This window comes from Vipera ursinii, assembly GCF_947247035.1.
Source record: "Vipera ursinii genome assembly, chromosome: 3".
NCBI classification, from domain to species: Eukaryota; Metazoa; Chordata; class Lepidosauria; order Squamata; family Viperidae; genus Vipera; species Vipera ursinii.
In genome coordinates this window covers 165,871,794-165,885,820 of record NC_139516.1, presented here as the reverse complement: position 1 = coordinate 165,885,820, position 14,027 = coordinate 165,871,794, and the positions used below count along the sequence as shown (strand labels likewise).

Genomic DNA, 14,027 nt, shown 5'->3' with positions numbered 1-14,027 from the left:
CAGGATTATCCCTTTAACATAAAGGGGTTCTGGAGAAGAAGATATAAACAAACTGTTGATAAGTAATCCAATCTTACTTTAAATTTCTTCATGGTGAAAGTTGATTGTGCAAATAATAATGTTGTAGATATCAGCATTTACTGTAATGCTAGACATATCTTTACAACAACCTTTCAAATCAATTTATGGGGATCCAAAAAGCAAAATGTAGTAATATTGTCACAAGCATAAGACACTTGATATTTTAATACAAAAGAATTCTTCGTTCAATAGCCTTTCGACAGATAGGACATTCACTCATTCGATCTCCACAAAGCTGACATGTTCCATGACCACAAAGAAAGATCATATTCTTCAGACGGTCCAAGCACACAGGACACATGGTCTGTAAGACATAAACAAGGAATTAAATGTTTCCTTGGATAGTACAATAATCAGCTACAGTACTTAAATCTTGTACATGTAACTTCCAGAAAAATAAAATTGCAGAAATGGTGAATACTAAGGAAAGTTAATATCTTTATGCTTAAAAGTAATTTAGCTTATATTTAATACACTAGTTTAATACATTATTATACAGAACTTAGAGAAGTATTGAATAAGAAATCACCTAATGAAGAACTCACATTATACCCTGGAGGTTATAACTGCTGAAGATGACTATGCCCTAAAGCAGAAATGGGCACAGAGAATGAGGGATAAATAGATATGGGTAGTATCATGATGGACACTTCCCCAAGAAGTAGCATCATAGTAGAACTTCCTCACTTTCCTAGTTCAAAAGAAATAGAGTTGAATTTAACAGTGCTGTCTATTATAGCTTCAAAGGAAAGCCTCACAAGCACCGTCTATTTTTTATTATGTTTCTGACTGGTTTATTTTTTTTAAAAAAGTCAATGTCTTTATGTATGACAATATGGCACAGTGAAAGGAAAAAACATTCTCCAGTTTTTTTTTTAATCTCAGGCAAAGATATATTTACTGACTTCATACTTCATAAATTTGGTATTTGGAAAGATGTTTGTCTATATCATTTAAGATTTAATGGAAATAATGCCTCAAAATCACTTATCTTTAATCTTGCACACCAACTGTATTTACACATGCAAGTTGTACTTTTTACATTTATGCCACACTATGCTTTTCTGAGATTTAGTTTATATTTCTGTGTATTTTATACACAGGAAAGCATCTATTAAATCTCTATGTTTTATTCAAATAATATTTATTTTTTTAGCCCTTAAGTTAAGTGTTGACTCCTGGCGACTGCCTGGACAAATCTCTGACGTTTTATGAAATCTAATAAATTTGAAGCATATTTTGACCTAAATATGTGTATCATTTCAATTTTTCATTATGTAGCAATTACCCTGAAAATGTTCACATGGTAGCTTTCTAACACAGTATACTATTCTCATATTTGATTTAATTTACCTGTTCCTTTATATCCTGCAACTGCTGCTGTAATTTCTGCACATCAGCATTGACATTAGTATTATCCTTATCCTTTTGCAGAACAGGAATGTTTCCACTTGCTAAAGAATGCACAGAGGAGGAAATAATGACAGACAATGCTCATCATCCAAAGTCACTTAAAATGTTCATCTAGCTTGGTTAATATATTTCTGTTTGTGAATTTTAAGAGTTCTTTTTTTAAGCTGATAATTAAAAAAGTACAAATATATGTATCCATCCTACATGCTAATCTTCTGAATTCTGAACTTTACCATCAGAATTCAGCTTCAGTATGTGAATGTAAACAGATCACTACAAAAAGCCAGTATTCATAACTGAGTAGTTAAAGCTTTAAGAAGATAAATCTTTATTTTATATATAGTTTAGATTTATACACAGCTTTCCTCCTCTTTTCTCCTACTGCAACAACCTGTGGGATGGCGTTTGCTGACAAAGAATCATTGGTCCAAAAGTTACCCAGTGAGCTTCTGTAACTAAAGATGGATTTGAACTGGAGTCTCTCCAATGCCAGTCCAGCATCTTAATTATTGCGCTATATTGACAATATCTTCTAATCATTATCACTACCTTGGAAATGATACGTAAACAAATGCACTTTTCTTATGAGAAAAGGCTGAAGGATGTGAAGTTCTATGTCCAAAGTGCTGGAGAAAAAAATGAAAACTCAAATGCCTTCATGCATTGCTTTTCAGTTTCCCAAAGTTATTAGGATTAAGAATCAACAGCCCTTTGATTTGATTCATACGTTTCTTACTGAAGATTCAAGAATCAAATTCCAAAGACTTCTGGCTAAAACACTACTAATATAACGTGGCTATCATGTATACATTCCATTATTATTATTATGAAGAAAAAAGGTAAGCTTATACAAAGGGAAACAAGAATTTATTACAGTAAATTTGAGGAATAATTTTAAAAACTCACTGTCATCTATGGTATCTTCGGCACCTTTCCCACCACAGCACATAATAAAAGGAACTCTTCGTTCTACCACTGCCCGACATTGCACACATTTTTTCATAAGGCTGGCACAATCTGCAAAGAACAAAAATTAAGACTAGTGTGCCTTAACCATAGAGGGAAAAAATAAATGAGAAAAAATCTTAGGCAACTAACTGAAGATAAAGGTCTTTGCCAAGTATGCCTAACTCAAAAATCAAGTCAAGTCAATTTAAATAACTTGTTAGATTCCTCTTAAGAAACAACTGTTTACGTACTTTCACAAGCACACATGTGTCCACAAGGCTGAAAGAGTACTGCAGCTTTTTTATCTGAGCATACAACACATTCTTCAATCTGTAAAAACAAAATTAAAGTAACTTTATAGCATTTAGTTCTTCAATTAAATGCTGTTAGCTTAATATCTGTTCTGGATGAAATGGAAGGAAGACCTATTAAAGATATTATCTGGCATGTAGAAAGACAAATTTTCCTGAATCAATATTGCTTCTGCAAAACTAACTTTGGAAGTTTAAAAAATGATAAAGAGAGAGTGATCTGTTACATACTGTATGTTTTGATGCTTTAAAAATGTTCAAAAGAATGAATCAAGCAACAATGTTCAAAGCTAAGTAAGTTCCCCAAATCCCACATAAGGCACACCACTTTTTAACTTGTTCATTGCTTATTTAGAATTAGGGGGGGGAACAGTAAGGCAGGAAAATTTGCAAATTACTGAGGAAAGAAAAAGAGCTCCAATGTTTTAAACCCAATCTAGGTGAATAAACAACATACTTACAAATGTATATGCACACACATCTCTATATATACTACTGTATACAGGTAGTTCTTGACTTAAACCATTTGTTTAGTGACTGTTACAAGTTACAAGAGCAGTGAGTAAAGTGACTTACAACCGGTCCTTGCGTTTACGACCATAGCAGCATCCCTAGTCACATGATTAAAATTTGGTCACTTGTCAATCACTTGTCACTTGTATGTTGCAGATCCCATCAGTTAAAGAATCCTCAATGACGGGGTTTAGAAAGGCAACTTTCTCTACCATTGCTACTGCCCTATGGAATATTCTCCCTTTGGAGGTGAGGTAGGCCCCGACTCTTCTGGCTTTCCATGGTTCTGCAGGGCTGACTGGTGCCCCGAGAGCCCTCCTTTGCCTTTTAACTTATTTTAATAAAGTTTAATCATCCTTGCCTCTTTTCAAGTTAGAGAAGCTTTATCTAACTTTAATGATTTTATATGAAAAATCAGATGATCTGTGAAGATATGTTTATCGAACAATTACAATTACCACGACATGAATCTTCTAGATGTAGTACAAAACCAGCAAAGACAAGAAATGATTATTGCTTTTGCTTAGAAGAATCTGGTTGTCATTTTGAGAAACGGAATGTTGAACCAGATCCTCTGGTTTCACTAAATCAGGACAATACAAGCTAGATTTTATAGAATACATCATCAAATAAAATTATGGGGAGAAATACTGTTGTAAAGATAATTGATTCCTTCTGACAAAAGAGTTTAAACCATGAACAATTGGAATATCAGCTTTTTGTTTAAGCATTTTCTATATGTTTCATTTTAAAAGGCAGTACCCAGTATTTGACATATTGAAAAGATAAAAAAAAAATTAAGCACACACCTTTGTTCTTGACTGAACATGCTCTTTGCAAATGAGGCATTTCTTGACTCTTGGTGAACACAGGGAACAAGTAGCAATGTGCCCACATGGGCCAAATAGAGTATCTCTCTTCATATCAGAACATACCATACATTCTTCTAAGGTTTCGGAATCATTACTGATCATAGAAGGACTTCGGGAACCAACCTGTCCACTAAACACAAGCCTACGTTCAGATATTTATATACACATTGAATATAATATCCAAAATTAAAGAGTATTATTAACATTTGTAATTATAAATTCAGGAAAATAACAATATGATCCTTTCTGACAATCTTACAGAAAGCATTTTAGAAAATGATGGCCAAGTTTGCAAATTTATCTGCTGACTTGGAAGCATATCTTGGTGAGGTCAATAGGACTTTACATCTAAGTTGTAAACTGTGTTGCAGTTACTACCTGGCTCAGTTAAAACCAAATCACTTCGAAGATAAAACAGTAGATATTTACATAAAACTACATAAAACTGCTTATGTAACATTCTTGACTTGATAAATAAATAAATAAATAAATCCTTTTCTTTTTTTTTTTTTAATTTTTATGTTATATATTTAATTGTAACAGAGATAATGTGCTATGGCATAAAAAAGCCTAACCTGAATTCAAACTAATCAGTTTAGTATGCTGTATGAATGAAGCTGTTAGTTCTTTAACCTAGTCAGTATGAAAACAAAATATAAATTTAAAGTATAATAAAACAAAATATGTTCTTAAAAAAAAGCAGTTGACCAAATAAAGATTGATATATAAATATAGAAGAATTGGCCAGGGGAAATATTTCCCATTTATATACCAACCATTCTACTATGACAAGCTGTCTATTGACCAGAATGACAACAATTTAAATGATTAAAGTAGACGTGAGGCAACTGTAATTAAATTTAGCCCAGGTTAAATGCCTAAGTCACAGGTCTGCAACCTGTGGCTCCGGAGCCGCATGGGCTCTTTCAGCCGTCTCCTGCGGCTCCCAGTCCTCTGCCATGTGCAGTCCAAAAAAAAAAAAAAAGTGGGACTAAAAAAGTTCAAGCAATCAATTCAAATATGCAGGGTAGGTGCATATCTCGCCTTGGCTCCACTCTTCAGTCAAACCCTGTTCTGCGCATGCGCGCATGTACGAACATGCGCACACATTTTTTGCGGCTCCCAGTTTTTCCTTTTGTGAGGGAACCGGTTCTGAGTGGCTCTTTCACTGTTTCAGGTTGCTGACCCCTGGCCTAAGTAAAGCACTATCTGCCTAATCTGTACAAAATAAAACTATGTAGTGAAATGTGAGTACTTCCTTGTAATACAAACCTGATTTTTTCCTTGTGGCATTTAGCCAATGCTTTACAGAGGCTAGGATCAGGACATAAGTCAAGGGGTGACTGACCCTTCTTGTTGCGAATACCAAGGTCAGCTCCATTGGCTGCTAGGAAACAGGCAATAGATGCTGCACTTTTCTTCTCTGCTCCCTGAGTTCCCAATCCCATTATCAACTGAAAGAAAGTAAACAGGCAACTCCTTTGAATTTGTATTTGTGTACCTAAAGTATCGCAAAAGAGCAAATTTAAAAATAATACCTACATGAAGGTATAATTACCATTAATAGATTTTAGTAAATGCAATGTTGTACAAAATTAAGATGTGTTTAGTAGGCTGGATTCCTTTAATCCCTTTGGGTCTATAGGTGTTTTTTTGAAAAGTGTGATCGACGTGCTAATATCCTCACAACATGGAAAGAACAGCAGGAAAGTCTGCCACAATGTGATAACCTACAGACTTTTGTTTCAACCAAACAAACAAGCCAATCGCCCCCAAATCACTTTTAAATAATTTCTTCCAAAATTACATTCTTCAACATTTGTTACCTTCCAACGGATGATAAATCCCAACGTTACAACATGTACATTTGCAATGAAGAATGGCTGCTAAAAGATGCAAAATAGTTCCACAATTTTTCCCCATCAAACACACCCCTTCTGACTTTGGATTGCATATACATATTTCTCCCCCTTTCTTCTATTGCTTTCCTCACTCTTTTTCTTTTTTCTATGCCTGATTTTTTTCCCCCCTGTCTTTTCCTTCTACTTTTCTGATTGTCTATCATCAGTCCACTACAAGCCCCCAACACCATTTTTTTCCATTTTAATTTGGGCTGGTTGGCTGGCTGGCAAAAGAACTGTGACCCCTGGTCTGAGCAATGTTCTCCATGTAAGCCCTAATACAATTTGACAAAGAAAAGGGAAATAAACATCCCTACTAAAACTGAAGATCTGAAATTTTAAAACAAAGATTGTTATAACACTAGAGAAAGGGAAAGAGGAGAAGGGCGGAGGAGGAGGAGGAGGAGGAGGAGATAAATTTTGTAGAGAAGAGACCATTGCTGACCTAATTTATGCTGAAAAATCTTAAATCTTGTATTGACCTTTTATGCATTTTTTCTCCTGTCAGCCCTCTGTCTAAGAGAGTCCTTTGTCAGAGAGTTTTCCTGGTAGTCCAGACCAGGAAGTCAAATTTATGGATGCTAATACTACTTTTATTCTAAGATTACAAAAAAAACCCTTGCAAGTCTGAGTGTGTCTCTCCCCTCTCCGCCTTTAACTCAAGAAAACTAGCAAAGGTCAAGTCTGAGTTGATTTCTCCAATTACGCTCCTGCTTTGGACTCAGATTTCTCTTATCTGACCATTGTCTTGGTTGCAGCTCTTCTTCCTCAAAGTTATTTTCACAATTACAATTCTGACATTGTTCGTATTTTAAAATTCAGCAACTAACCCTCCTGTTAATATTAATGCAACATTTCTCTGCAATTCTTTTTAATAACTCTACTTTAAACTAGTTATTGAATATAAAGTCAATAATAATATTAAATATATATGCTGCTTGATTCCCAAACTGTCATTATATACTACTTACAATTTACACATATGTACATACACATACAACAAATTGCAAATGCTTTAGATCACCTCTATTCCCATTATCTTCTTTAATTATATATGTGGATGTAGATATCAAAATCCAATTAAATGACATTGAAACATTTTAGATTTTTTAATATAGCTTTTGCCATATACACATCCATGTTTATTGTGTTATCAAATAATATTTACTTATTGGCACAGAATCTTTAAATAACTTTTTTTAGAGAACAGAAAGCAGATCAAAGCAAAAGTGCCTTTACAGCCTACTGCAAAGACAAAATTTAACAGAGGAGAAACAAAAAAGTTTTCTTACTGTATTCTTGGAGGGTTCCCAAGCCGCATCTACCTTGCCCACATCTTGCATGTCTTGGAGTTGGCGAAGCTGCGACAAAGTATGATGTCGCAGGGCCTCATGCAACGGAGTATCCCCATCTTTATCCTGAATATCCAATTTAGCACCTGCACGAACTAGAAGCTGAAAGCAAATAAGTGTCAAGATTTTGAATACTTTTTGCAATAAATAGAATTACACTTATTAAAAGCATTAAAAACAGCTCATAGGTTTAACTATTCAAGGCTGACAGTTTCCTCTTAATTAGATTTTGTAGCCTGCACTTTAAACTTTTCTTTTCCTCTTTATTTTTATCAATTGATATGCTCACTGAATATAAATTAGTAAATCATGGTTAAACAGTAAGTAGGTAACAATGGATATCCAAAAGGAAATTGCTCCAACACTATTATTATAAATACATGAAAAATTAGTAATGTAACCAATGCAATTTTCAACAGATACTGTATGTTGGTATAATGGTATTATATGCAAAAACATTCAGAAACGTAAACTCAAAGAATATGGCAAGCAGATTTTAATAATGGCAATGGGATATAACAAACATTGAACCAATCACTATTTTATAATCGGTATCTTGCAATCAAAAGTTGCAGTGTACATATACATATTCCAACCACTGAATTCCTCATCCTCTTGATTTTCCAGATCCTTCTAATAATTTGTTCTTCCTCTACTCTTGTTTTCCATCCTTTTCTCTCTTACCATGATTATCAATTTTCCCCACTCAATGACTATATTGTGGTTATTGGGTAATAGAATTTACTCATATATCTCATGTGCATAGAAGATTAAATCAAAAATAGAGTAAGCAGTGTTTGATTTTTGATCAATATTTAATCTATTTAAAAATAATTTACGTATGATATATAAGTGGAAAAGCAACCAGACTATCATTTAAACAGGTCATGTTTGCTGTTAATATGCTGGAAGGAAAATAGAGCATGAAAATGGAGAGAAATTCTCTTATTGCGTAATCCTTTTAGAAATACATCGCACTATAATAGTATACCAGTAGTTGAAAAGTCCATTCTTATGGTATATTATTATTGCCTTACCCGCACTATTTGAGTGTGCTGTCTTTCAACAGCAAGGTGCAATGCAGTTTGTTGATTTACATTCTGAATATCCAAGTTAGCCGTGCCCTGAAAGAGAAAACCCAAATGTTACTCATATTAACTGAACTGAACTATCAGTATAGTTGTGAAAGAATGTATATGATAGCATAGTTAAAAATATTAGACTATTATTTCTCCACTGCTAAAATCAATTTAAAAATCTATACATATATTTTATGAAACTGAACTAATTTTTATATTCTTTCTATCAGCATTTTCCATGAATCAATATTTGATATGTAAAGTTTTAAAAATGTTTCATTAGTTGTTTTAAAAAAAAATTAAAAAAATGATCCACTGAAATAACAAATAACTTAATATTTTTCACAGCACAGGCCCTTCTTGTTTAGGACTACCTCATTTAGGGACCACTCAGAAATATGATGCCAATTTTAAAAAATCATTTTCTGACCACTGCTTGCATTTATCACCAAATTTCAGAGCGTGAAACTGATTAAGGCCTGGTCAATTTGGGGTAGCACTATGAGCTGGTGGGAAAGTTCTAATAAACTAATTAAGATCATAGAACTAAGCCTGTTCACTTCAGGTTAGTACTTTTTAGGGAAGCACTACGCTGTGGAGGAAAGCAGCATGGGAAGAATACATTGTTTAAGCAATTTCTCTGCTCTGCAAGGGCATAAAAGGGGGGAGGAATAGGTCATACACAGGACACTCTATATGAGAGAACTTTATCTAAATGAGCAACCACTGATCTTTGCAATAACTCTTTTTCTCTAGTCATGTTTGTCTAGTGACCACTTACAGCTGATTGAACATTTAGCTACTAATTTAAGGAATGGATTTTGGTTACTAAACAAGGAGATTTTTAAAAACTAGAAAAAGCACCATTTTTCACCATGGAATTCAATGCCGAATCTCATTCTGGTGTCCGTTTTTACATTTGGGTCAAAAAAAAAATTCCCTCCTGGGCAAAAAAAATCCCTGACCCCCGGCAGCAGGAATTTCCTTCCCAGGACACCAAAATAGCTTGATTTTTAAAAACTAGAAACAGTACTGAGACAATGTATGTATAGCCGTGGTTCCCAACTTTTTCTATACCCTGCACCCATAGAATGCTTGATATATTCTTGCACCCCTTAGTTCGAAATAATAGCAACAAATTATGCATATACTCCAAGATGACTGCAGATGGGGACTGCAGTCAAGAAATTAAAAGAGGCTTGCTCCTGGGGAGGAAAGCCATGGCAAATCTAGACAGCACACTAAAAAGCAGAGACATCACCCTGTCAACAAAAGTGCGTATAGTCAAGGCTATGGTCTTCCCAGTTGCAATGTATGGCTGTGAAAGTTGGACCATAAGAAAGGCTGAGCACCAAAGAATTGAGGCCTTTGAACTCTGGTGCTGGAGAAGACTCCTGCGAGTCCCTTGGACTGCAAGGCGATCAAACCGGTCAGTCCTAGAGGAGATCAACCCTGACTGCTCTTTAGGCGGCCAGATCCTGAAGTTGAAACTCAAATACTTTGGCCACCTAATGAGAAGGAAGGACTCACTGGAGAAGAGCCTAATGCTGGGAAAGGTTGAGGGCAGGAGAAGAAGGGGACAACAGAGAATGAGGTAGCTGGATGAAGTAACTGAAGCAGTAGGTGTGAGCTTAAATGGACTCCAGAAGATGGTAGAGGACAGGAAGGCCTGGAGGAACATTGTCCATAGGGTTGTGATGGGTCGCATACGACTTCGCAACTAACAAACAACAACATGCATATACACTATCATTTTGAAATTTCTAAACTGAAGTTTTTGCACCCCCTGGAATATCGTCTCGCACTCCCAGTGGATGCGAGCACCCCCGGCTGGGAACCACTGATGTATAGGGATTCATAAGCTCCACATATTGAGTGGATATAATCAACTTACCTCTTTGACCAACTCAAACTTAATAGTTCAATTTGAACTAGATTAGAACAAAATACACCTTCTGGATGAAAAGCTAATTAATAGTAATACATTAAACTAATATGCCACCTGACTCTGAACAAGTTGGCAGTGGAAATTACAATAAAATTAATAAAACATAAAAAGTGAAAGATAAAAGATAGCAAGTGCTTTGGAAAAAGGGCTTTCACTCTTCCTCTTGAAAGGTCTGGGTGAAGATGGCTCTTTAAAACAACAGCAAAGTGGGGAGGCAGGGGTAGGGAATCCAAATCACAGGGGGAGCCTCGTTCCAGAGGGTAGGCACCACTACAGAGATGGGGCGCTTTTTAAAATATTTTTAGTAAGAATTTTAATTACAATAATAAAACTTAATGCAAACCAAACTTTGAGAAGAGAATGAAAAAAATAATAGCACAGGAAAAAGAAATTTAAAGTGACTTCAAAACTTCATCACAAGCATAAACAAATTTAACAAATCTTCACTCCTATAAGGTTAAAACAAGTAACTCTTCATTCTGTGGTCCATCCTTTATAAGCAAATCCATAAAATATTAACTTTTCTATCCTGATGTCAGCAGAAAATTCATAAAGGATTGTCAGAACATTGCAAAAAATGATTTATTTTAACCTTGATCAAATAAGCCACCTTTATATTCCTTCCTTTTTTACCCTAACAGTCTTATTTTTTACATCAAGCAAATATTCTTATAGGCGTTTTCTCTTTAATTCTTCATTCTATCACACAAATGTCTTCAGATTTTTGACATGCCTCCTTTTGTAGATCAAATCAGAAAATATTTCCCAGGTCATTTTCTTGGTTCATCATTTGTAGTTCTCTTTTAATTTTTAAAACTTCAGTTTCTTTTGTATATCTAATTTCGATGTCATAATATTATTTCTAGCCAATTTTTCTAATTAAGGTCTGTTATTTTATTTTTGTCTCCTAGGATACTAGGCCCCCTAAGTAACTAATCATCCAATTTATGATTACCCCAACCCATTATGTCACACATTTTGATGAGAAACCATTTATGAACACTGTGTTTTTTTCTTTATTTCATTTATGAACACTGTTGAAATGTGATTTCCAAATAAGTATCAATTAAATGGTCATGCCAACCAGATTACAATTAAGCAATTTGCTAATTAGACTGTCATGGGATACTTTGTCACATATTCTGCTTAGATTAAGATGTATTATCCATGTAGCTTTCCCAAAATCTAAACTGCCTGAACAAAAATGTGATTAACTTAGCAATGACTTGAACATGATTGAATGAAGGGAAATAAACCCAATACTATTCATTTGGTAATCTAGGATGCAATTTATCTAACTTAAATTCATTCAAAATAAATTGGCATTCTATAGCTATTTTTTGATCAGTAACAAGTTTTAATTCTATCCGTTCATCTGGCTTTTCATACATGCTGTTTTGTTGGAGAAGAGTTGGCATAGTGAGTGAATGGCTCCATTTTCTTGTTTTATCTTGGTTACTGTTACTATTTTGTTATTATCCTAAGGTTACACTGGCTAGTATATTGTTCTTTTTTCCTTTATTTTATTTTGAGCATAGTTGAACTTTATTTATTCGTATGTTCTTTTTGCTTAGGTAAGCTAATGTAAACACCATTGTTTCAAATTCAAATGAAATTTCAATCTGAAATTCAAATTTATTCAACATTTCATTAAGTTTTCTACTTGCAATGTTTTCTATAGTATAGTCAATTTCATTTATTTTTGAGCAAAAATGGATATTATAAGGTTCAGTGCTTTTTTCATTGAATAAACTATATTTTTCAATTGTTTAACTAAGGGATTCATTTCACCAAAGTGGCTATACAAATTAGGAAAAAGGAATATATGCACTTCCAAAATCTCAATAAAATATCCAAGTACATCTAGAAACTAAAATATAAGATAGCTGATGTTATTAAAGCTTAGTTTCTGGAAATCTGCGATACCCTCACTTTGCTCTCACTAAGAGAACCAGTAGTAGTACAATAAATGTCTTTATGATTAGTAAAAAAAACACCCTTTATTTGGATGTAGAAAATGGTTTGTAAGCAAATGTATGCATCTATTTGTAATAAATAATGCATTTTCTTTCCTGAATGAAAACAATTGATAGGAAATTTACCTGATGTACCAAAAGTTCTGCTACTTCTACATGATTATTGAGTGCTGCCAAATGCAAAGCTGTATATCCATCATCCTTTTTTTCATCTACAATCCATGGTCTTGGAAGCTTAGACAGTAACACTCGCATTGCACTGAAACAGAAAAAAATGTAAAGGATTATATATCCTGTATTCTAGAAGGAATACAATTTTCCGTTTAAGTGTAACATCCCAAAACTCAGTGATTAGATTGCCAGTTTTTATTATTACTGAAAAACTGATTTTATACGAAATACTATCCATTCTATTAAACCTTAACATTCTTTCTCAATGAGATAATGTAATGGAATCCATATAAATATCTTAGGTATTCTAGTGATCCATGTCCAGTTCTTCCGAATTTTATTCATACTGTCTTACACATCCCCACATAAGTATATTAGTTTAATATATTTCAGTACTAATAGCTATTTTACAATCATTAATAGGGTAATGATTTAATTCCCCTGAACTCAATGGGGCTTACCTCTGAGTAAATATATGTATAATTTCATAATAAAATGCATTTTTCAACTATCATACTCAGTTTGCCACACAGAATAAATACTGACATTTATGACTGCTTATTTACCATGAGTGGGCACCCTAGAAATCAGAGAAATAAATAAAATCTAGTAATGGTATACTTTGAAAATGGGAGGGAAGTCTCTTATTTTCAACACTATACTGTATCTCACATTTATTTACTCTTCCCCCTTGCCTCAAATATCATTACTTCATGTTTGAGGATTATGTTCATGCAGTTCATACACCACCTGCTATGCTTCAATCTACCATGCTGACATTACATACTTTCTTTCCCCAATTATATATGAATGGAATTTTGTATGGGAATTCACAGTGGTAATATGAGTTGTTGTACTTCTGTGTAGCTTGGGGGAGGGGTGTCTGTGTAACAAGTATGCATGTCTGTGTATTTTTGTGTAGCTTGGGGAATGTGTATATTCCAGTCTTCTCCTCTTAAAAACCTAATTTACCCTTCAAAACTATTCTTTTTAAAAGGAAACTTCAAATGCTTTTAACTCTTCCTTTTTTTGCCAGAAGCCATATAAATCTTTTCACATTGATAATATGACCTAGAAAAATTGAGGACCAAAAAACCCTGATGTAGTTTACCATTTAAATATATTGATATCCTATCTCAAAAACATTTTTCAAGGTAATTTAAGATAATCAAAATCCACATAATAGATTCATTAGAAAGTTTTGGAAAACTATCAAATAGTCTTTTAAAAAGTTAATGGAACAATAAACACAGTGGGGAGGGGAGAATCCTATACCTACTACCCAATGTATCCGTTCCATATACAGAGTGCCATAAAAGAAATCCTTTCACTAGTAACCATTTAAATAATGGAAAAAAGGACATTGCTAAATAAGATTTATCAAGGTACGGTCAGGTAGGTTTATGAAAAAAATACAAATCTAGAGATACATCTAGATATAAACTATTCATTCTGGATGGTT

At 33.9% G+C, this 14,027-nt stretch overlaps 1 protein-coding gene across 1 annotated transcript in view; it reads right to left on the bottom strand.

Moving 5' to 3' along the window:
* Positions 1 to 228: 228 nt before the first annotated feature.
* The window catches only part of MIB1 (MIB E3 ubiquitin protein ligase 1), a 47,770-nt gene continuing 33,971 nt past the window's right edge, over positions 229 to 14,027 (bottom strand). Inside the window, exons 13-21 of the mRNA XM_083359363.1 lie at positions 12,521 to 12,653; positions 8,429 to 8,515; positions 7,332 to 7,493; positions 5,411 to 5,592; positions 4,076 to 4,268; positions 2,694 to 2,772; positions 2,401 to 2,511; positions 1,435 to 1,535; positions 229 to 385 (exon numbers count right to left, since the gene is read on the bottom strand). Of these exons, the coding sequence (XP_083215489.1) occupies positions 245 to 385; positions 1,435 to 1,535; positions 2,401 to 2,511; positions 2,694 to 2,772; positions 4,076 to 4,268; positions 5,411 to 5,592; positions 7,332 to 7,493; positions 8,429 to 8,515; positions 12,521 to 12,653 (1,189 nt within the window). The 3' untranslated portion in view covers positions 229 to 244. The remainder of the gene's footprint in view (positions 386 to 1,434; positions 1,536 to 2,400; positions 2,512 to 2,693; positions 2,773 to 4,075; positions 4,269 to 5,410; positions 5,593 to 7,331; positions 7,494 to 8,428; positions 8,516 to 12,520; positions 12,654 to 14,027) is intronic.